Source organism: Paramormyrops kingsleyae, chromosome 6, assembly GCF_048594095.1.
Source record: "Paramormyrops kingsleyae isolate MSU_618 chromosome 6, PKINGS_0.4, whole genome shotgun sequence".
Lineage (NCBI taxonomy): Eukaryota > Metazoa > Chordata > Actinopteri > Osteoglossiformes > Mormyridae > Paramormyrops > Paramormyrops kingsleyae.
This window is the reverse complement of record NC_132802.1, coordinates 4,904,693-4,926,776: the sequence shown is the minus strand read 5'-3', so window position 1 is coordinate 4,926,776 and position 22,084 is coordinate 4,904,693. Positions and strand designations below refer to the sequence as shown.

At 45.4% G+C, this 22,084-nt stretch overlaps 1 protein-coding gene across 1 annotated transcript; it reads left to right on the top strand.

Annotated features, from left to right (window-relative positions):
• The first annotated feature begins 1,419 nt into the window (after window positions 1-1,419).
• On the top strand, window positions 1,420-21,325 carry draxinb (dorsal inhibitory axon guidance protein b). The gene is made up of 7 exons (XM_023841393.2): window positions 1,420-1,786; window positions 13,422-13,884; window positions 14,384-14,592; window positions 19,017-19,149; window positions 19,396-19,479; window positions 20,273-20,362; window positions 20,677-21,325. Exons 2-7 carry the CDS (start codon window positions 13,440-13,442, stop codon window positions 20,787-20,789), a joined length of 1,074 nt encoding a protein of 357 aa, XP_023697161.2. The 5' UTR covers window positions 1,420-1,786; window positions 13,422-13,439; the 3' UTR covers window positions 20,790-21,325.
• Window positions 21,326-22,084: the final 759 nt, after the last annotated feature.

The following is a 22,084-nucleotide window of genomic DNA, read 5'->3' as shown; positions in this document are numbered from 1 at the left end:
ACTCCAGTTGTTAAAACTTAAAGAAGCATTTTTTTAGTTTTGGTGTTGTGGTGATTCAGGGTATAGCGCTGAAGTCTCGTACCTCCGGGATAAAAACACACTAACATGTGAAATAGCGCTTGTTGGAAATGCCATCAGTGTGCGCCCTCTGACGGACCGGCATCCCGTCCAGTTATTCCCCTGCGTTGCAGGTTGCTGGTTCCCAGTGCCTATGTGGCCCCCTAAGGGCGCATGATTGTGTGAGTGGTGTAACTGTTAGCTATGCGGACGTTATATAGCCTATCTGAAAGTAAATAAAAACTGCAATGAATTACACTTCAATTAAGCCGTTTATTGTTTATTCACAAGCGTCGCGTGTGTAGCCTATCAGTCAAGAATGACAGCAACGTAGATTTATTCTCATCCGATTTATACATATATCAAGCCTAAGCGGTTAATCATATTCACTTAGAGATCTTTGCTATCATTTTAAATCTAAAACGAGTCTACGAAGATAAGCCCCATTGTTCAGAGTAATGAGAACAATTAAAACGGCAAAGATAATTAAGGCCCGCCTGAGTAGTGCAGGCAGTCACTGGCATTACAAGGGCTTGATTTATTGCTGCTGCCCCCCGTGGGAGTTTGTAAGAGGCTGCTAGGGCGGACGCCCCAAATCTGCTGAGGGTGGAGGGGGGTGCAGACACAAATGCAATACTAGAGACTCGACTTATAAGGTTTCGTCATGGCAGGGAGCTGCTCCGTGTGCCTCAATACATAAATCAGTGCCAGACAGAGTCCATTGCCGGGCATGCGGGCAAGATCAAGGCGCGGCGCTCATTTCTCTCATTCAGATTTCAAGCTGTTATTAAATTGTATTGACCTATTTTGTTGTTATTTGTCTCCGTCGCATTTATTTGGGGTGCCATACATTATGATTTTGAGTTCTCCCAAATCACAGTTGTTGACGTTTTCTCCCTCAGCCCATCTTCTGTAGTTATGTCAATAACTTAACGTCTCGAAACGTCCAGTATCACTGTGTGCCTGAACGTGCATGCATGTGCCCTATCCGATGTTGTACTTGGGGTTCTGCTGACAGTATATTTCGACAAGAGCGGGTTTTCTTTAATATTTATGATGACTCGTTGATTATGCATTCATATATTCTTAAAAAGCCCCTCAATTTGTCAGCTTTTTATTCGGCTGCGATTCAGGAAAGAGTACGTACCCTCAGGCAGAGCTGTGTATGCTGAGGAAAATGTGTATATCTCTGACGCTGTTTGTTTTTCTGTCTATCTAGCAGCAATTGTGCGATTGTTCCTTTCTTGTTTCTCCCCTATTGTTTAGCTGGTATTTTCCGCACATTTTTTCTTTTCATCGGCAAAGTTTAGACGTGTGCCAAGGAAATCAAGCCATATAAAGCATGACATCCCATAAGAGCCTTTCTGAACACTGTATTTATCACTGCGCGCACACGGTCCGTGATGGTAATGCATGCTTTATTTTCTTGCAGTACTTAAATTTGTCTCTTTTGTTCACTGTCCCGAAACGCTCGCTGTCCGGAGCTGTCCCCACCTCGAGGGGCACACCCCCCTCAGGTACACCCGGGACGCGCGTTGACATCAGCGCACATCGAGGACGCGCATCGGAGTTGCGCGCCAGTGGTTGGCTCCTTTGATAAATTAGTTAATACTGCGCGATCAGTAACCAAATCACTGGGACACCCTCTGCTTTATCGCTCTGTAGATCTGGAACTAAAGTCCCTTCCAGTTTGGCAACTGACGACAACGACGCCAGACCAGGCAACAAGGTAAGCTGGTTTTCCTTCGGTCCTTTAAAATGTCATTGCAATGCGGACGCTTCTAAAAACAAATAAAAGTCGGTTCAGTCGTTGGTTACGCCATTACATCACAACTTCCCAGGTCCAGGTTATCTAACTCATCATCTTATTATTCATAGTTATATGGAATAAGATCGAATGACTGGCAAAGAATGCAAGTAGGTAAATGATACGAAGTCCGTAACATCACCTTTAACAGCCGTAACAGGTAGCTGTGATAACTGCTAATATTTCGTCAATGACACAGTTGTTTTCATTTTGTTTATAAATTCTTTACCATGTCTTTATAGTACGTGTGGTATTTTGTTCATTTTAAAATGTATTTTTCACGCAGCCTAAGTAGGATCTTTTGTAAGATTTGCCTGGTTACTGCTTGACGGGAAACCATGTAGGGACCAAGGCATCTAGTCACCGCTGAGATTCCCCTATTTACTGTAAGGACCCAGTCCAGGAATCTCCATTAACGATAAAAAATGAGGATGTAGTTTTATTGGTCGTATGACAAACCAAGCAACGTGTCTCATGCAGACAGAATATTTAGTAGGCTAATCTAGTCTTAAGATGATGGTGGTTTCAATTATATTAGCGCGGCCAATATAATTAAGATAACAAGACGAATGAATATAGTAAAAGTAATAAACACAAAGAGAAACGGCAATAGTCGAATCTCCGGATGTGTCTGATATTGTTGCTACACAAACGTTGGGATCCCACTTAAATTTTGTCTTTGATATGTTGCGAGTATTCATAATGTTCATAGAGCTGTATGATCTGAGTCTTGTTCATTATTGTGTATTAAAAGTACACGGTAGTTAACATCTAGTGCTTTTGTGGGACGTTTTCACTTGTTTTCGGTCGCTTGCAGGTTCGATTACAAATAATTGCTGTACCGTTTAGTAGGATTGCGCAGTCTTGTATACTATCTATACTCACTATTATATATTAATAGCATGATATTATGGTAGGAATGTTTTGTGCAAAATGGTAGGTTAGAAGAAACTATTTTGTTTTAATGTTTTACTGTTAACCGAAATTTAAACAAGAGATGGATTTCGTATGGAATTCCGTTTTTTGTTGCCTGACGTCGGAAAATGAGAATCATTTGTACACAAAATGTTGATGACACTGATCTGTCACCCTGACGTGCAGTTAGGTAACTCGATTTACAACAAATCTCTTTGACAGGACGTATTTATGCTACAGCGACCTTAATTATAGGGAACGACCCTGTGTGTAAATAGTGCATGCGTACACGGAATGATTTATTTCTCTCCAGTGGACAGGGTAATGCAGCTAATCATGTTCTCCATGTATCAGATTGATTATAGTAGCCATAGCAAACAATTATGAATAAAATGTATTAATTTACGTATCAGCAAATAGTCGCATATATGCTGCCCAAAAGTGTGAATTTGGGGTAGTTAAAAAGTAATAAATGTCTTAATTGTTCCCATCGTAAAATTCGTTAAGATGGTTTATTTCAACAATAGCAATTATTAGTGTTCTGGCACTAATATCCCACATATCTCATACATTCCTGCTACTGGTATTACAGAGTACCTAAAATTATTTTTAAATCAATATAAATGTTCCTTTCTTTGTAAAATATATTCATCATGTTAATGGGCGTATCATGTTAACAAGGAAGAAAACCTTTTGTAATTCAAATTTTTGCTTAATTTAGACGGAGCTCGCTTGAGGGGAGGCAGTTTTCTGGGGTTACGCAGTAAGAGATCACACAATTAAAAGTGAATATAAAAGAGGCAATTTTTTTTTGTCGGCTTTTCATTACCGGTCATGTGTTGATTCAGTGTAAAACAGATTCTTCTGCCGCATGGTGCGAGTTTTAGCGAAGGTGTCAGCAGCCATGTGTGGTAATGCCAAAGCAGCTCAGCTGGAAAGGTTAATAATTAACAACCTTTATATCTACATCAGCTGTGATCATGGATGTGTGCTTATAGATGGATGGATGGATGGATGGTCTGTAATGGCCACACAGGAGCTCATTGTCTTGCACTGTGGGCTCACTATGATTAGATGTCTTGCTCATGTTTGTGTTTCCCAAGTTTCCTTCTGCAGTGCAAAACTATGCAGTTAGGCTATTTGTCCTTCTGCAGTGCAAAACTATTCAGTTAGGCTATTTGTCCTTCTGCAGTGCAAAACCATGCAGTTAGGCTATTTGTCCTTCTGCAGTGCAAAACCATGCAGTTAGGCTATTTGTCCTTATGCAGTGCAAAACCATGCAGTTAGGCTACTTGTCTCTGAAATGTCTCCGTCTGGTCCTCCTCCCTGTCTCTCGGCTTTCAGCCCCAGTGCACAAAGACTAACCCACAGGTGATGGGTTCATGGGCAGTCTTACCCGCCTGTATTCATTGGTTTTCTGTCCCCTAGTGATTGTTATTAGTTGTTTTGTTTCCCTGTTTGGTTTGCCCTGCTGTCCTGTTTGATTTTGGGTGTTGTGTAGTGTTCAGCCCTCTGTGTTATGTCTCCTAGTTCTGGTGTATGTTAAGGTTCCGTAGTTTCATGTTCGTTTAAGTGTAATCGGCCTCACCTGTTCCTTGTTTGCCCTGGTGTCCCTGTGTATTTAAGTGCCTGTCTGTGTTCTGTTCATTCGTCAGTCATCGTGCTATCTTCCTGCCTGTTCCCTTGCCTCTTCCCGGCGTTCCCGCTACTGGTGTTGCTTTGTTCCTTGACCTTGTTTCCTGGTGGTTAGTTCTGTTTCCCTGGTTGTTTTATCATTAGTTTCTGAGGTTGCTCTGTTATTTTTTTTCTCCTATTTTGATCCTTCACAGCCCTTTATTTTGTGCATTCCCTGTTGTGTTTCATTTTGTTAATAAGCCCCTTTGTTTCGGGAGTCACAAGTGAATTGTCACTCTTCCTGCCTGCATCATGCCCTGCGTCCGTAACACCAAGGTTCTCGGGTGGATGAGCATAGACACATGCTATGGTAATGACCTCAGTGATGCTAACATGGCATAATGGGTGAGCAACTTGTTTATCACCTAACAAGTACCAGGAGAGAGACATCCTGCATCAACGTGGGCGAACAAGGGAGGAGACTGTGTTTCACTACTTTGACTAATCGCAGTCTTCATCAAATTGGTCCATTGTTTTCCTCATTTTCAAAATCAAGGCTTCTAGCCATCCAGTCCCCTGGCCTAGAATGTTGTGTGGCTCAGCAAGCTAATCCTCTCTGTTTGTGATTGGAAGATTGCTGGTTCAAGCCCTGTTGTTGTCATCATCATGAAGACACTCTTACATTGCTCCGTACCGCTTTTGCAGGTAAGAATATTCCTGTTTTATCAATGACGTGTCCCTTAACAAAAGACATACACAATAAAACAGGTATTTCACAAATCTGTGTGCCTTGCTGCTTAACAGAAAACACTAGTTTTACTGTTTAGTGCAGTGATGTCATACGATGAAGACTGTGATTGGTTAAAGTGAAACACAAGCCCCTCCCTTGTTGACCCAGGGACACATCGAACTCGGCAAAATCAGACACTGCGGTTGTAACCAGCTCATTTAGTGAACTAGCCATATGGACGGGTAACAATGAACACTACGAAAGGCAGACAAGATGACGCTTTCAGTAATTCTACACAACACGCAATTCAGGCAGAGCGTGTGACAGGGAGGATGGAATGGGGAGAACTGTGTATTAAAACAGGAAAATTGATGTTGGGATTTGGGAAGGGCAGTAGTGTGGATTGGGGAACCAGTCTGAGCCTATGGTCTTGCATCAGAATTATAATTTATATTAGTGATTATGGCAGGTGGCTGAGGGACTGAATGAACTTTTGCTCCAGCCCAGTATGTCCATGACCTTGGTGAATCCCTCTGTCCTTAGTTTTACTCTTCTTACTTCGGTGCAATGTGTATGATTCTGATGTAGCTTTTACGCCATATTTATTCTCCATTATCAGTGAATTTTGTGATATTTGTGTCCCCAAATCATCATCTCCCGTTTTTTTTGGTCTTACTTAAAGCTTTTCTAATCCATCTCATCTTCCTCTAACCACTTATTGAGCAGAGGGTGGCCAGGGACCTGAGGCGTTTGCCGGGGAACATCAAGTGGCACCCTACATAAGATGCCAGTCCATCACAGGGCATTTAAAGGTTTTGTTTTAACTCCGCATCTTTGACTGGAAGAAATGTTGCGAGAAGGATTTGTTGGCAGTTTAAATGGTTTCCAGAAGAATACTGTTATGACTTATGAATGAAGGAAGCTTTAGAAAGAGTGGACTGATTCTGCCCAATGAGGTCTCAGGTCTATCTGGTGTAGGGTGGGGCTTGCTGTCTCACCAGCCTATTCATGGATGGATGGATGGATGGAAGGAAGGTAGACTTTATTGGTCCCTCACTGGAGAAAGTTACTTGTTACGAAAGCCAATGGAAATAAATAGCGATAGAAAACAAATAATAATGTTATTACTGTCTCTCTGATGATGAAGGGGACTCCCCTGCACCTTAAGAACCCAGTGTGGATTGTTAATAAAGCGATCATGATTGCTCTGCGTCCCTCAGCAATTAATTATAACAGGAGGATGACAGAGTGGGTACGCGTCCTCCTCGCCCTCCGCAGAGGAGTGACACACGCCAATACGCCAAACCTGCCTTCTGTCAGCCCTGCTATTTGACTTCATCCGCAGCTCATGAATGTTACTCCAGAAATTCCATGATAGAACTGAAGCTCTCCTAGGAGCGTTCCAAGCAGCCAAGTGACAGGGGAATCCGCGAAAATGGCAGACAGAAACAAACGTGGCTGTAGAATCAGGAAAGTTTTTATTAACAGCTTCAGCTTGTGTTTATGAACCATTTAAACTCCAAATCGGTGACGTTCAAGTAATAATCAGAAATCATTAATTTCAGTCTTTATTCACATAAACACCTTCACTTCACAAATATCCATTTTCCAGAAGGTATGATAATTATGATACAGTTTTTTCGGCACTTTAAGAGTAAGTGAATTGGTGCTCACACTCCAAAGTATTAAAAGGTCAAGTAATAAAATTAGTACTTAGTGTCATAATTGCCTTAGTGAGTCTAATCTGTTTATTTTCTTTTTATGTTTTAATATCTGACCTGCACAGATGAGACTGCCAGTCTGCCGCACACGCTACTCGGGATCTGACGTTATAACGATTTGACGAAACGGAACTGAGTGCCGGATTTCATTATTCTTCGTAGACGTGCGTGTCTGCTGTGGACTCCCAGAATGCTATTTTTATTTGCATATTTGAAGATTATTCGTTTTATATGCCAGTTAACCTGCTAATCCCTGCTTTACCATTTATCGTATTAAGGGGTGACAGGGATGTGTTCTAATCCGTACTGGTGCTATGCTGTGATTTTTGCCTTCTTGCTATAGTTGATAACATTTTGTAGAGTTATTATCCATAGACACTCAAAGATGCGGAGCATTTGTGGGGTTTTTTTTTTTGCTGATGCATATCTTCAAAGCTTTAGTTGTGGTTACACCGAGTCCTTAATTCGATTCTGCGATTTGAAAGCGTGTCGGCTGCACTGAGATGCAAAGCTTGCTCCGTGAATTAGACACACCCGTCTCACCGGTGGCTCTGATTCGCTGGGTGTGAAATCTCCTTCTGCTGAGCTTAGTGAAGCCCCGGTGCCTTCGTGGAAACCTGGGAGCCAGGCGCCCTAATCGTGAACACTGCCCACCTGTACGTCTCCACCATGCCAATCACAGCACGCCATGTCATCTTTCTGGGTTTATTTATTTTTTGTCCTGGGCCCCCTCGGCTAAGGTACCAACAAAGCCGCACGCCCAGAGTGAGCAAATGCATCACTTGCTATTAGCGTTTTCCAGACCAGATGGTTCCTCGTAGAATGGGCCCAGCAGGCGGCTCAACAAATTCGCCGCAGTGACCGACGGCCGGGGTGCTCTTGCGTCCTGCGCTCTTCACCTGTCCCGTCCGCTGCGGCGGGTGGGCAGCCGGCCGGCCCACGGGGTCTCCTGAAGCAATCAGAAAAGAAATAAAAAAAACACTTTACCAGAATAGATTTGTGTAAGACTTGCTTCCACTGGGACGGCGAAACGCAATTACACTGGGATTGAAGCAGAGAATGCGGGTATCATGTGGGGGGGGTGGGCTTTACGACACCGAGGGGTGAAAATTAAACAAAAGCAAGGGGAAAACAAGCAGGGAGAATGAGATGGAAGTTTGGTCCGAGGAAGTTTAATAAAGTCTGAGTTGCCTGAACGCAGAGACTAAATAGTGGTCAGTAGGACGACAAGAGAGAATACAAGTACTGTATACTGCAGGTTGTAGGTGAAAGAGGAAGGAAGTACAGAAGGCAATAGGATCTATACCCACTCTTGGAAAATAATGTCAGCAAAGTTTAAATCACAGATCAATGATACACAACCATAAAATATACATGACAGGCTCCTAATTCTGGCCGACACTAATTGCGAGTTTGTCAGACGGTGTGAGTGCTGAAAGCGGGACACTGCGAAGGGAGTTAATGCAGATTCCTCTAGTTTTTTTTTAGCATCTCTCTAACCAAACTGCAGAAATGGGAGTGTCGCCATTGTACTGCACACAGTTCCCTGTACAGAAAACGTCTTGTACTTGCAATCCCCCTGTGACACGATGTCAGCTATTTAAGTGTGATCACGGCCATATTCAGGAACCGCATTGTAATTAATTATTTTAGTTAATTTATTTCATCCTCAGGGGACTTGTCAATTTAATGTAGGAGTCTAATCGCAGCCTTTTCTTTGAGCCGTGCTTGAAGAAGACCTTGAGAAAATCGTCTTTGTCAGGTGTGGCCTGTCTCATCGCCACCTGTAAATTGTCCACTCTCTCATAGCTCTCGGGGTCCTTGGCTCCACTTGCCCTGTTCGCTGAGCTGTCCGTCTAAGTGCCTGAGCCGGGGCATCGCACTCCCTCTTCGGGGATACCAGATGTCCCCCTCCGCCCCCAAGGTCCAAGGCCTCTTTGCTGGGCCGATCTGCGCCCTCTGTGATGGGCACATCCCGCAGAGAGCTGCATGGGGACTCCTGGGTGGATTGTCTGGTTCCAAAGACTGTTTCATTATTGCTGTCATCCCTCATCACCTCAAATGTGGCCACTCATTAGAGAGCCACGAAAGAGATATTACTCATGCTGAAGGTAACCTACCTGGCTGTGAATGCCATTCCCTGGTGCAGAATCATAAGTGAATATCAGCTACTTGCAGTTACTTTCAGTTATTTATAATGAACCCCGGAAAAGGGAATATTTGCAGCGGCCTCTGAGATTCTTTCTTAAAATGGGTAAATAGGTAATTGACTCATTCCACCCTTTGTGAGAAATAATCAGTTAGAAAGTAATTAGAAAGGAGGAATAAACCATGTCCTTGATCCTCAAATTCAGAAATAATGTTATTGTTTTTGTTATTGTAGCATGGTCAGAATCATTTTCAGGCTGTTTAATATCCTCATAATGACCATTGAGCTCTGTTGGTATGTGAAATATTCAAGTCATGATCATTAATGGAAATTACAGAAGATGGGAAAGATTAGGAAAGGCTAAATTATATTAATACGTTTCCACAGTCAATACTCAATACTAGAAGAAGATTTGGACCTGTTTTATGCATTCTTTCTTCACAACCGGCTATAATTTGCAGAGGACCAACAAGATCATGCGATCTTTGCTGTAATTCGTCAGTAATTCCTTGCTACAATGAAGACTTTCCAAGGCCGTGGCTGCTTACGGGACCCGCACATCTGACTGTTGTCAGCCCATTCCAGAGATGAATCGTTGCCGGCTGGCAGCTCAGCAGAAAATGCCTTTCGATTTCAAATACCACTGGTTTCTCCGGGCGTAGAAAAGCATCTTCCCAGCGAAACCTCGTGTGTCAGAGTGACACAGTATTACAATAAACTGAGATGTCTGTGATATAGCAGAAAACTTGTCAAAATAGTTAGTTTATTACAATAAATAAACAGCGAACACGGACACTAGATGCCCCAACATCTATCGATATCCTGAGAAATAACGTCTAGGTAGAATTTAATTAATTATTTCTGTTTTTTTCTTTGGTCAGTACTACAATATTATATATTATACACCTGAACTAGCTGACAAAGTTTTGCCAGGAGCTTTCCACACTTGTTTTAGTCAAATCCTAAAATACATTATGCTTTATGCTAATCTGTCATAAGAATATAGAATATATTTTTATCGATATAGAGTACAGACCACATCTATTAAGTTATCCTGGTAAAGACAAAGAAGCCTCTGTCTGAGATTTCAAGAGATTCAAGAGATTTCAAGGTTCTTTATTCGTCACATACATAGTTATAACAACATGAAGTGAAATGATCCATGACCGATCCAAAGACGAAAAAGAGTAAACAGAGTAAAAAAGTGCAGACAATATGAATATAAGAAGTGCAGACGAATAAGAATGAACATCTTGAACATCTTGAGTTCCCAATCTGCTGAGATGTGCACCACCCTCAGGCTTCATTAGATGCATCTCTAGTCTTCAAATGCATAAGCTGTTTGAAGGATAAAGAGCTTATCGATGTTTGGTGATGACTGTGCGGAGACACCAGCAGCCTTCTCCAGCGTACTTGTATCTGTTGTCTGTCTTTGGCTATACAAAGGTAGTGTCATGAAGATGGATTATGAGTTGGCCCATATGTTTAAATCACTGTTTCCCAATCTATTCCTCAGGGACCCACAGACAGTCCATGTTTTTGCTAAGGAGCTGGGAGGGAACAATAACATGGACCAACTGTGGGTCTCTGAGGACCGGGTTAGGAAACACCGGTTTAAATAAATGAGAAGAGAGACTTCTCTAGCTGTTAGCTCATCAAAGCAAGAGGCATCCTGCAGGAATGTGAGTCCTACTCACTCTTATAACTTTACTATGATGTCTGCAGTTGTCTACAGCCACAGCTGTGGTGGGAATCAGGTGAAATATTGACCTTCTTCTGTTGTGTTATAAGGCCTGATTTCAAAGCCTGCAGCCTATAGGGTAACAAGGAGTGAGTTCCTTTTAGCACAAAGGATGTGTGTCCTGGTCTTTACCCCTCCCAAGGGGTAAAGACCGGGGTGTTGGGTGTTTAGCAGGAGACCAATAGTGGCATCAACTGGCCATTCTAAACTGGTAGATGAAGGAATAGAAGAGAATGATGATACTACACTCATCTGCTCTTTTCTGTCTTGCTCTCCATGAGACACAATGACACATATACAAGTAAGAGCAAGTTTGGGTTAAATGGCACAGAGTTGGTCTGCATTCCTTGCCCTTGGAACAATTGGGCTAAGGGTCTTGCTTGAGGGCCCAACAGTGCAACGTTCCGTCAGCCGCAGCGTTCTAACCAGCATCCATCTGATGACAAGTAACAAGCACACACTGCTCCAGCAATTGACTTACTGATATGATATCATGAATTATATAAAAAAAGAAGCTGTTTTTCCTCTCAAACATCAGGGCGGGGGGGGGGGATGGGGGGTAGTGCTTCTGCCAGTGGGATTCATGGCGGATTTTTGCCTCTTAAGATTCATCAGGCAGAAGTGATTTTCCCTGAGAGCAGCAGGCAGCATGGAGAATTAATCTATAGGTTCTTGTTCCAAATCCCAGCAGTACTTCCACTGAGTGAGGTGCTTAACCTGAAGTGCCCCAGTGAAATATCCATTAAACAGTTTTAGGTAAGAATGCGAATGCTGTAGTTATACGGAATTCAATTTTGTTCTTCACAGGCATTCAGTCTGTGTGTGCGAGCAAAACCCCCCAGTAAGACCTCCATTCATCACTGTCTTCCTGGGGAGGTATCGGAGTGGCCACTGCCGCCTGCTGAACTTACACTAATGTTTCAAACATTTTAAAAGCAAACTTTAAAAACTGCTATTCCTATTCCAAACGTGTGAAAAAATGAATCTTTGTATATGACACAGATATTCAAGATGCTGAAGCCTGTGATAGGCCGCTTAGACCGGGGTCTCCCAATAGATGGTCAAATGGCAAATCTTTCAAATGTGTCAAATGATCTGTCGACGCCCCCCCGCCCCCTGAATTTGAAACCTAACAAAGAAGCCCATCCCAGGTAAAACAGGGCTGAGGACAAGGGACACCAGTTCCACATGGCTTTGGACTCTGGGAGGAGACTCACGCAAACTCTAATAACCCATGGCTGAAAGTAGGAATCAAACTTCCAACCCTACAAATTTGGTGCTGTCCATCCATCCTGCACACCGTCTCTGTCTGTCCATCCATCCTGCACACCGCCTCTGTCTGTCCATCCATCCTGCACACCGTCTCTGTCTGTCCATCCATCCTGCACACCGTCTCTGTCTGTCCATCCATCCTGCACACCGTCTCTGTCTGTCCATCCATCCTGCACACCGTCTCTGTCTGTCCATCCATCCTGCACTCCGCCTCTGTCTGTCCATCCATCCTGCACACGGTCTCTGTCTGTCCATCCATCCTGCACACGGTCTCTGTCTGTCCATCCATCCTGCACACCGCCTCTGTCTGTCCATCCATCCTGCACACGGTCTCTGTCTGTCCATCCATCCTGCACTCCGCCTCTGTCTGTCCATCCATCCTGCACACGGTCTCTGTCTGTCCATCCATCCTGCACACGGTCTCTGTCTGTCCATCCATCCTGCACACCGTCTCTGTCTGTCCATCCATCCTGCACTCCGCCTCTGTCTGTCCATCCATCCTGCACACGGTCTCTGTCTGTCCATCCATCCTGCACACGGTCTCTGTCTGTCCATCCATCCTGCACACCGTCTCTGTCTGTCCATCCATCCTGCACACCGTCTCTGTCTGTCCATCCATCCTGCACACGGTCTCTGTCTGTCCATCCATCCTGCACACCGTCTCTGTCTGTCCATCCATCCTGCACACCGTCTCTGTCTGTCCATCCATCCTGCACACGGTCTCTGTCTGTCCATCCATCCTGCACACCGTCTCTGTCTGTCCATCCATCCTGCACACCGCCTCTGTCTGTCCATCCATCCTGCACACCGTCTCTGTCTGTCCATCCATCCTGCACACCGTCTCTGTCTGTCCATCCATCCTGCACACCGCCTCTGTCTGTCCATCCATCCTGCACACCGTCTCTGTCTGTCCATCCATCCTGCACACGGTCTCTGTCTGTCCATCCATCCTGCACACCGTCTCTGTCTGTCCATCCATCCTGCACACCGCCTCTGTCTGTCCATCCATCCTGCACACCGCCTCTGTCTGTCCATCCATCCTGCACTCCGCCTCTGTCTGTCCATCCATCCTGCACACTGCCTCTGTCTGTCCATCCATCCTGCACTCCGCCTCTGTCTGTCCATCCATCCTGCACACCGCCCTTGTCTGTATGGATGTATATAACCATTCATTCATCTAGGACAAACCTTTCTCAGCACTTAGCTGATTGTAAATTTGCTTCACTGGCATTTCTGACATCCACGCAATTTAGGGCTTTTCCTTTTTTAATTGAGTGCTGTGAGTGCAACTTGCTAACTTTTCCCATTTCTGAAAGCAGCGACTTTTTCCCACTCCTGAAGCAGGTTTTTCTCTAACTCTGCACTGCAGGCTGTTACTCATTAGTGTAATTCCCATGTGTTTTATTTTTTCACAGGTGAGGCTGCTTTGAGACATGGCGTTCTCAGTCTGGGGCCTGAGCTTAGCCATCATTCTTGCCGCGCTGGCTGTTTCACACGGCGCTCAGCCTGCATCTAGCACTGCCAAGGAGCGCACAGTGCCATCTTCTGGCAACACCAATGCCCTGCAGGACATGAAGACTTGGGTGCAGGAGGAGTGGCTCCGCTCCCGGCACGGCTGGCCCCACCCCTTCCAGCTGCTGGGGCCAATGGCAGATGCCGCTGATGATGGGGCGGGGCTGGAGGGCCTGGAGCCCGTAAAACTGGAGAGGGGCCCCCCGGAGGCACCGGCTGAGACAGAGAGCGGGTTCCTTGGTGCTTGGGGCCACCTGGGCAACCTCTCCCCAGGCAGTGAGGACTCTGTGAAGGGGTGGCATCACAGACACCGTGCAGGACACAGAAGGCTGGCAGCTCGCAAGAGCAAGAGCCACCATGTAACAGGTGACGTATCCCGATCTCAGGGTCCAGAAATGTACCGATCTTGGATTTGCCATTTGAACGAGTACAATGGACTGCTTATTTTCTCCAGTCCCATTCTTTCAGACACACACACACACATTTACAGGTGAGAGCAATGCTTTGGGTCCAAGCACTGGGTCAGACCATTTTTCAGGCACCCCTGGAGCATTTTTTGAGGGGGGTTAAGGGTCTCACTCAAGGGCTCAGCAGAGATGTAATTATTCTGCCCAGGCCAGGGCTCAAACCAACAATCTTCCGGCACAGAGGCTTAACCCGCTGAGCCACACCGCGCTCTGAAATGGCCGTTCACAGAAATGCCTGGTTCTGTGTGTGTTTCACCATCATCCTGTGACTTTCTTCATGTCCTACTCCATGACTGGTTAAAAACAACGTAATTCCGGTCAACGGTGCGATACTAATGGAATTAAGATTCTATGGGATTAACCCCACACGCCCTCCCATACCTCTGTTTGTCTTCCAGAACGTTCCAGAGAAGTCCTGCTGCCCTTAGAGCTAAAGGAGGTGGGGGCTTTGCAGGAGCAGCTTCCTTGGACAGCCCCCACTGATGCTTCGAAGTCCCCCACCACACCCACTCCGACACCCACCATTGTCAGCTCCAGTATATCTCTGGTAACCACAGTGACGTGCGAGGAGCCCCTGGTGTTGCCCCCAGCCTCTACCAGACCTCAGGTACACCCCTGGGGGGGGGGATTCCACGCAGCAGGATTTCCCGCTTAGCTGGGTAACTTAAGCCAAACATTATAACTGTCCAATAGTAAGAGATGTAAGAGACATTCCTACTGGACGATCCTGACGTTTGGCTTACATTGTGGGTTTATTCTACCGATGGGCGATGGCACTGATTTAATTTTCAACCCGATGCCAAGTTTTCCCAAAGTTGGTATACCGATGCCAATACTGATGCCAGTATTCAGGTTTGATAAAATTTCCCGGGGGGGGAGTTGGGTGCTGACAATAGCATTTAACATACCTGTGATCAAATGATAATATGTCTCTTGTGTGTTTTATTTATTTGATTTTTTTTTTGGGTGGGTGTGCATGTTTGTTTGCTGACTAGGTGGATGCTGACACACACACACACACACACACACACACACACACACACACACACACACACACACACACACACACACAAACCCTGTGGAGCTCCTGACGGACAGTTTTGGTGGAAACTGGAGAGTCCAGGAACACATTTAATTCTGCTGTAAGATGGGCAGCTGTGGTTTTCTGTTTTTTGGATACAATCTGGGTTGGTACTCAAACATCCCTTCAGACAGCTTCCTCTTGCATCCACGGTTACTCCTGTTGGATGTGGTCCGTCCTTCGTGGTGGGATTCTGTGGCTCTTGATGCACCACAAAGACTCGCTGTCCCGGTCACAGCTGCACTAGCGAGACGAGCACCAACAAGGTGTCCTCTTTTGAACTCTTATACGTCTCACATTCTGTCGTGTGGATTGCAGTATGTTACGTACAGCTGTGCCATTGGTCTGTTAATTCATCCTTCACACTTTGCTCTGACTGACGGAATGTGCAAAGCTTGGCCACCTGGCTGCACATGTATAGGCGTGAAACCTCAGGCATTATTGGCCAGGTGGTTGGTTCCTTGTCCAACTCATATATATATATAAACATTGCACTATACAAGTGATGCGTGCCAGAATGTATAAACACAGAGCGTCAGGTGGCACAGTGAGAAGACATGGCACATGGGCGGTAATAATAATGTCAACAACAATCATAATAATGCCTCTTGAGTCCTGGTGTATGTGTGAGTAACTGATTGCTGTTGTAGATTCTGGCTACTGCAGGACCCAAGGATCTGCGGGGGCCGCTCCGTAGCGTGGGTGGGACAGCCTGTGTCTGAATGAGCTGCCTAGGGCACACAGAGTCCCATGCAGAGGGTGGGAGGTGCTGTCCAAGATTGCCCGCAATTTGGCCATCATCCTCTTCTCACTCCCTACCTCCAGGGGGCGCCCTAGCACAGACCCAGCTATGCCACTCTGCTTGTTCAGTCTCTCCCTTTCCAACACAGCAATGTTCCTACCCCAGCAGAAGATGGCTGATGTCACCACTGAGTCACAGAACGACTTCGGAAGTCTCTGTGTGCTGAAGGACCTCAGTCTCTTTGATCTGCTCTTACACAGTCACTATACAACAAAAGCACTTCTTAGCCATGATTCTGAGGTGATACATCAACATAGATAATGTTTACGTGGAGCTTAAATCTGAGTGGTTTACTTACAGAGCAGCAGGGCCTAAGTTCCTACACAAATGCACGCACGTTCAGTGTCCTTGCAGGAGCTGCCGCAGATAGGTTGTGTTAAGCCACCTGTTGTTCCTCCATTTTTACCGTCTGTCTATCAAACCCCCACAGACTGGTTCTCATTAGCTTTCCCTCACACCTGTTGTGCAAAATTAGCTCACCTTCCCCAGTGAGGTGTTTGTGGGGGCTTGTTGTTGAGCAGGGGACAGGGACAGGGGACAGAGCAAAGGGGACAGGGCTGGAGGGAGTCTGGCGGGGCGGGTGGTCCCTCCCTCTGGTCACCGTCTGGCCAGGGGGCTTCCACTCCGTCTGCGGCTGCACCGCCTGCATGCGTGTCCTCTGTGCTACGGAGTCTCTGTGCTCAGTGTGATGAGACCTCCTACTCACATAAGGATGATGCAGTTTTTCATTTTGGATACAATCATGTCTTATTGCCCTACTATTCAAATCACGGTCCTCGAGGTCCGAGCACTGCTGGTTTTCCAGCCTTCCTTTACCTGTGAGCCAGGTGTGAAGCCTCTGACCAATCAGAATCAGTAATTATTAAACTATCTACCTGGGAGAACTGAAAACAAGGCCTGGATTTGGAATCGAGGTCCAGATTTGAAGAACCCTGTCTTATTGATAGTTTAGCATAGTGTTTCCCAACCCGATCCCCTAGGACCCCCAGACGGTCCATGTTTTTGCTGCCTCCCGGCTCCATGCCAGCTCCCTGCCAGACAGACCACATTTTTGCTCCGGAGCTGGGAGGGACCAAAAACATGGACCGTCTGGGGGTTCTTGAGGACCGGATTGTGAAACACTGGTTTAGCATATTGTTTTAAGTGTGGGGGGGATACTTCAGAATTCTCACAGGTGGATTAACTGGCAAATGACTTATTTTTAAATGCAAGTGCTGCTTGCAGTGTTATACAATAGCATCGATGATACTGTAGAAAACTGATTTATGCTTTCAGGCTGAGATAAAGCTGTGGTTTCACTGCTCATTGTAGCTAATGGCAAAGCAAATGTACAGTATCAGTCAAAAGTTTGAGCTCACCTACTTGAAATAATCATTATTTATGCTTAACAGGAGAAAAGGTCAGCCTTATGGAATTAATGAGTTAGAAATTTTTTATATTTGGGTCCAACTACCAGGTTCTTATAAGAAGCAGAGAGGGTGCATGAGTGGTTCTGCATGCATGGTTTGTACCCTCAAGCATGGAGGAGCCACTGCTACGGACTGGGACTGCTGGTGACCGAGTTAAAGATCTTTACCAAATCATCCCAACCAGCATGGTTATTACAGCATGCCTCGCATCCATTCCATTCTATATTACAGCTGATAACAATTACTGTGCTGTAATGACTGAAGGAAAGTGAAGGACGACTCAAACTAATGACCTAATCTATCCAGTCGCCAGACTACAATCCTGAAGAGCAAAAAACCTACTGGGGATGGACAACGAAACTGAAACCCCGGCCGATTCAGCGCTTGCGGGTTCACGGCGGCCATCTTCACTGTTCGCAAATTCTGTCAGTCAGAGCAAAGTGTGAAGGCTGAATCAGCAACAATAGCACTGCTGTACATAAAGTATTGCAATTCACACGACATAATGGGAGACACATCATAGTTCAAAAGAGGACAAATTGTTGATGTTCAGGAGAAGCTAGGAAGCTGTTTGAAAGGGATGTTTGGGTACTAACCCTGATTGTATCTAAAAAACATAAAACCACAGCTACTCAACTCACTGCAGAATTAAATGCACACTTGACTCTCCTGTTTCTATCAAGACTATTCGTCAAAAGCTCCACAGGGTCAATATTCAGCTGCATTGGCCAAACCTTTGGTCACTTGAGCTAATGCCAAATGTCGGTTTGTGCAAAAAGAGCAAATCTTGGGCTTTGGACAATGTGCAACGTGTATAATTCTCTGATACATGCACCTTCCTGTCTTTCCCACATCTGGGAGAGTTACGGTGTGGAGAAGCCCCAGAGAGGCTTACCACCTGGACTGTTACATACCCAGAGTGCAGCACGGGGGTGGATCAGTGATGGTTTGGGCTGCAATATCACGGCATTTCCTAGGTACACTACTTGTTCTAGATGGGCTCAGCCAAGGACTACCGAACCATTCTAGGGGGGGGGCACGTTCACCCAGTGGTCCAAACTTTGTACCCTGAAGCTGGTGCCAGGGTGGTTTGATGAACATGAAAGTGAAGCTGAACATTTCCCTGTAGAGTCACCAGGTCGGAATATTATTGAGTCACTTTGGGAAGTTCTGGAGAAGAATATAAGAAAATGTTTTCTTCTACTATCATCACATAGTGACCCGGCCACTGTTCTGCAAGAGGACTGGCTTACAATCCCTCTGGCCGCTGTGCAGGACCATTGCATTGTCCTTGTTTCTGTCATTCCCAAGATAGATTCATGCTGTATTGACTACAAAAGGAGGTTCCAGTTTCACTGCCTTACCCCTGTACATCTCTGAACTTTTTTGCAGAAAAGTTAGGAGTATATGGCTGCTGATTTCCTGCTGGACCATGTTAACTGAATTTCTTGTATAAATGAAGCTGTTATCAAAGCAACTGGTGGCAAATTTTGAGGACATTTTCAATTTTCCCGAACACTGCTTTTGCTGCTCCTTATCTGCTGTTTATGTACGTGTAATATGTTTGTTTGTTTTTTTAATTTTCAAGTATTTAAAGAAAAATATGTAATTGAAGCCAGTATGAAAAAGAAAACTCCACTCTTGAGTGCACTCGGGCTTCGGAATGGTACTATCCAATTTAATATGCTGAAATATATTCCATAATATGTCACTGTATCCTGGACCTGTACTTCATGCAGAAACCGTCTCCAGTGCATGGGCCCTGGAAGACCCAGGCTGAGGTGACACCCACCCTGGACATGGATCTCTTCGACTGGACGGACTATGAGGACCTGAGGCCGGCTGACACCTGGAGATCCTCCAAGAAGAAAGGTGAAGCACCCTTCCGAAACACCACGGTCCTGCCCAGTGTGCCACACACACACACACACACACACACACACATCCGCTGAGGTTGTATCCCAACACCTCCATGCATAATTTCACGTATCCAGAGTAATAATAATAATAGCATCGTTTCCTCCAGACTGCACGAACGTTCCGCATCGTCACTGTGCTGTGAGCTGCCCCTAAATGGACTCGGGTAACAGAGCTTCCTCTTGTGCGTGCGTCACGCAGACAGGCAGCGCAGCAAGAGCCTTGGCGGCGGGAATAAGACTGCAGACATGGAGACATGTGATCACCACCTGGACTGCAGGCCGGGTCAGTCACCTCCCCCATGGATTCAGTGTCACATCTAGCTAGACGGCTGATGTGTTTATCCTGAATCCCAGGATTTCATTTATTTATTCATTCATTTCGTTCCTTATGCAGCAGAATGTACAGTACCAGTCATAAGTCTGGAGACGCCTACTTTTAATGCATTTGTCTCTGTATTAGCTTTGTTATTCAACTCATAGTAAAAGGCCTCAAGACAATGAAGTAATACATATGGAATATTGCAACGGGCAAATTTTAGACTCTTCAAAATAGCCCTCTTTGTCTTCGATGACAGCATTGCAGAGTCTTGGCATTCTTTCAACTAGCTTCCAGATGTAGCCGCCTAGAATGCTTCTCCAACAGTCCTGAAGGAGCTTCTGGGCACAAGATGGCTACCTTGCACTTAGTCTGCGATCCAACTTACCCCAAATCAGCTCTACACAGTTTAGTTCGGGGAATTGTGGGGGCCCAGGTCATCTGTCGCAGCACTCAGATTGTCTCTTTCCTTGTTCACAAGATCATACTTAGTACATAACCTCGAGGTGTACTTAGTGTCGTTATCTTGTTAATAAACAAATGATTTTCAGTCAGTGTGTCCAGACGTTTGATTGCTACTATGCAGCGGAAATACATGTTATGATAATCGATCTTCTGCCTTATCTACTGGCACATATGCATGTAGCTAGCGTGACCTTCACCGCGACACGTGATAATAACATTCCAGAGGGAGCGTGTGAACAGCGTCACAGGCAGCGCTGTGGGACCTCATGTTGCGGTTTCTCTCGCCCCATACCAGGCTCCTGCTGCGACCTCCGGCGACATGTGTGTACACAGCACAACCGCGGGCTTAACAACAAATGCTACGACGACTGCATGTGTGATGAAGGTGGGGGTCCGTTCCGCTCCTTCCGGGCTGGGGACGGACACATGGCAGCCATCATCGAGCAGCATGATAACATTGCTAGAAAATCATTATTTTACACTGCCAGTATTAGTACTGTTGATACAGCAATAGAGGTTCATTTATAGTCCACATACCTTGAAACAGGCCCATAGCCAGAAATGGGGGAAATTTTTGAGCGGGATGGCGGTTCATACCTGCTATCTTACTACCTGGCTATCTGCCTGGAAGAGAACATTTTGGGCCAAAGCAAAGCACCAGTATGTCCCCATGGACAAGGTTCTCCTCCTGTGTTCTAGGGTTCCGCTGCTATGCGAAGTTCCACCGGAAACGGCGCGTCACACGGAGGAAAGGTCGCTGTGTGGACCCAGAGTCTGTGAACCAGGAGAAGGGGGCTTTTATCACCATCTGAGAGTTATGCAGGGGCGGGGGCACCTGCCATATCACAGTGCTGGCAGCGTCACGCAGGACTGTTAGTGATATATATGCATGTCTCCCTGAGTTCAAATCGAAATGTCATGTCTTCAACTGTTTTCAGAATTGTGGCATTGCTGTGCTCTTAGACAAATAGTTTTTTGTGTAATTTATTTAAATTTTATTTTAAAACAAATCCCAATTTACTTAATTTTCTTGTGTCATTTCTGAGGGGGGGCTGTTTTCTGCTCTTTCATGGCTTGTTAAATGATCCATAACATCTTCCATACTGTTCACACCCCCCCCCAACCTCTGGCCATTAAAAAAAAAATTGTTTTGCTTTTGTTGTTGTAAAATATAAGACTTATTTTCAAAAATGTTCTTTACATTAAAGTCATCATACTGGGCTTTATGACGACATTTATCATGCTTTATCACAGCTGCTCTTGAATTAAAGTGCATCAGTGTTCCCCAAAACAGTCCTCTGCAGCCTTTTGTGAAATTTAGAGAATAAAACTGCACACCAGTCAATCACACCTGTTTCATGTCCTCTGGAGGCCGAAACGGTCGTAATATGAGGTGAGAAGGAAATCCGGGAGGGTTTGTGGAGAACCAGGTGCCTATCCCAGGAATCACAGACCAGTCCATCACAGGATGCATTCCCACTCACACGTTACGGGCAGCTTAGAGACTCCAGTTCACCCAGTGGCATGTTTTTTGGACAGCACCCGGAATAAACTCGTGTGAATACAGCGAAGACATGTAAAGTTCACACACGCACAGCCTGAGGTGGGATCCTAAAATTGCAAGGCTATGAAGTTGCTCACTGAGCCCCTGTGCAAGTTCAGGATGATGATTCACAGGGAAGGAACCAGCCTGCAGAGCCACACAGGCAAGGGGACGTACCAAGCACACAGTGACACTCTCTTAGCTTCCACTCCGCCTAAGCAGTGCAGCCATTAATCAATCCCTCATAAATTCATTTCACCTCTGTGCAAACGGCAGTGTGATGCATCTTTTCCTGGCTGCCGCTGACCTCGTTACCCTATTTAATCTGCCTGATCCATTAAACCCTGGAAGAGGTAATACCAGATTGTACAGCACAGCTCTCCCATCCAAGACAAATGGTGTAATATAAAATATATGGGACATAGGACAGAAATAAGATGACAAAAAGAAACAAATATCTAAGTTTATAACAGTAATTGTTTATGCCGTGACCAAAGCCAATAATACATGGGCAAAATCCCAATAAACATGGCTGCAGTTGCTCGGGCCCAGCTGCTCTCAGGC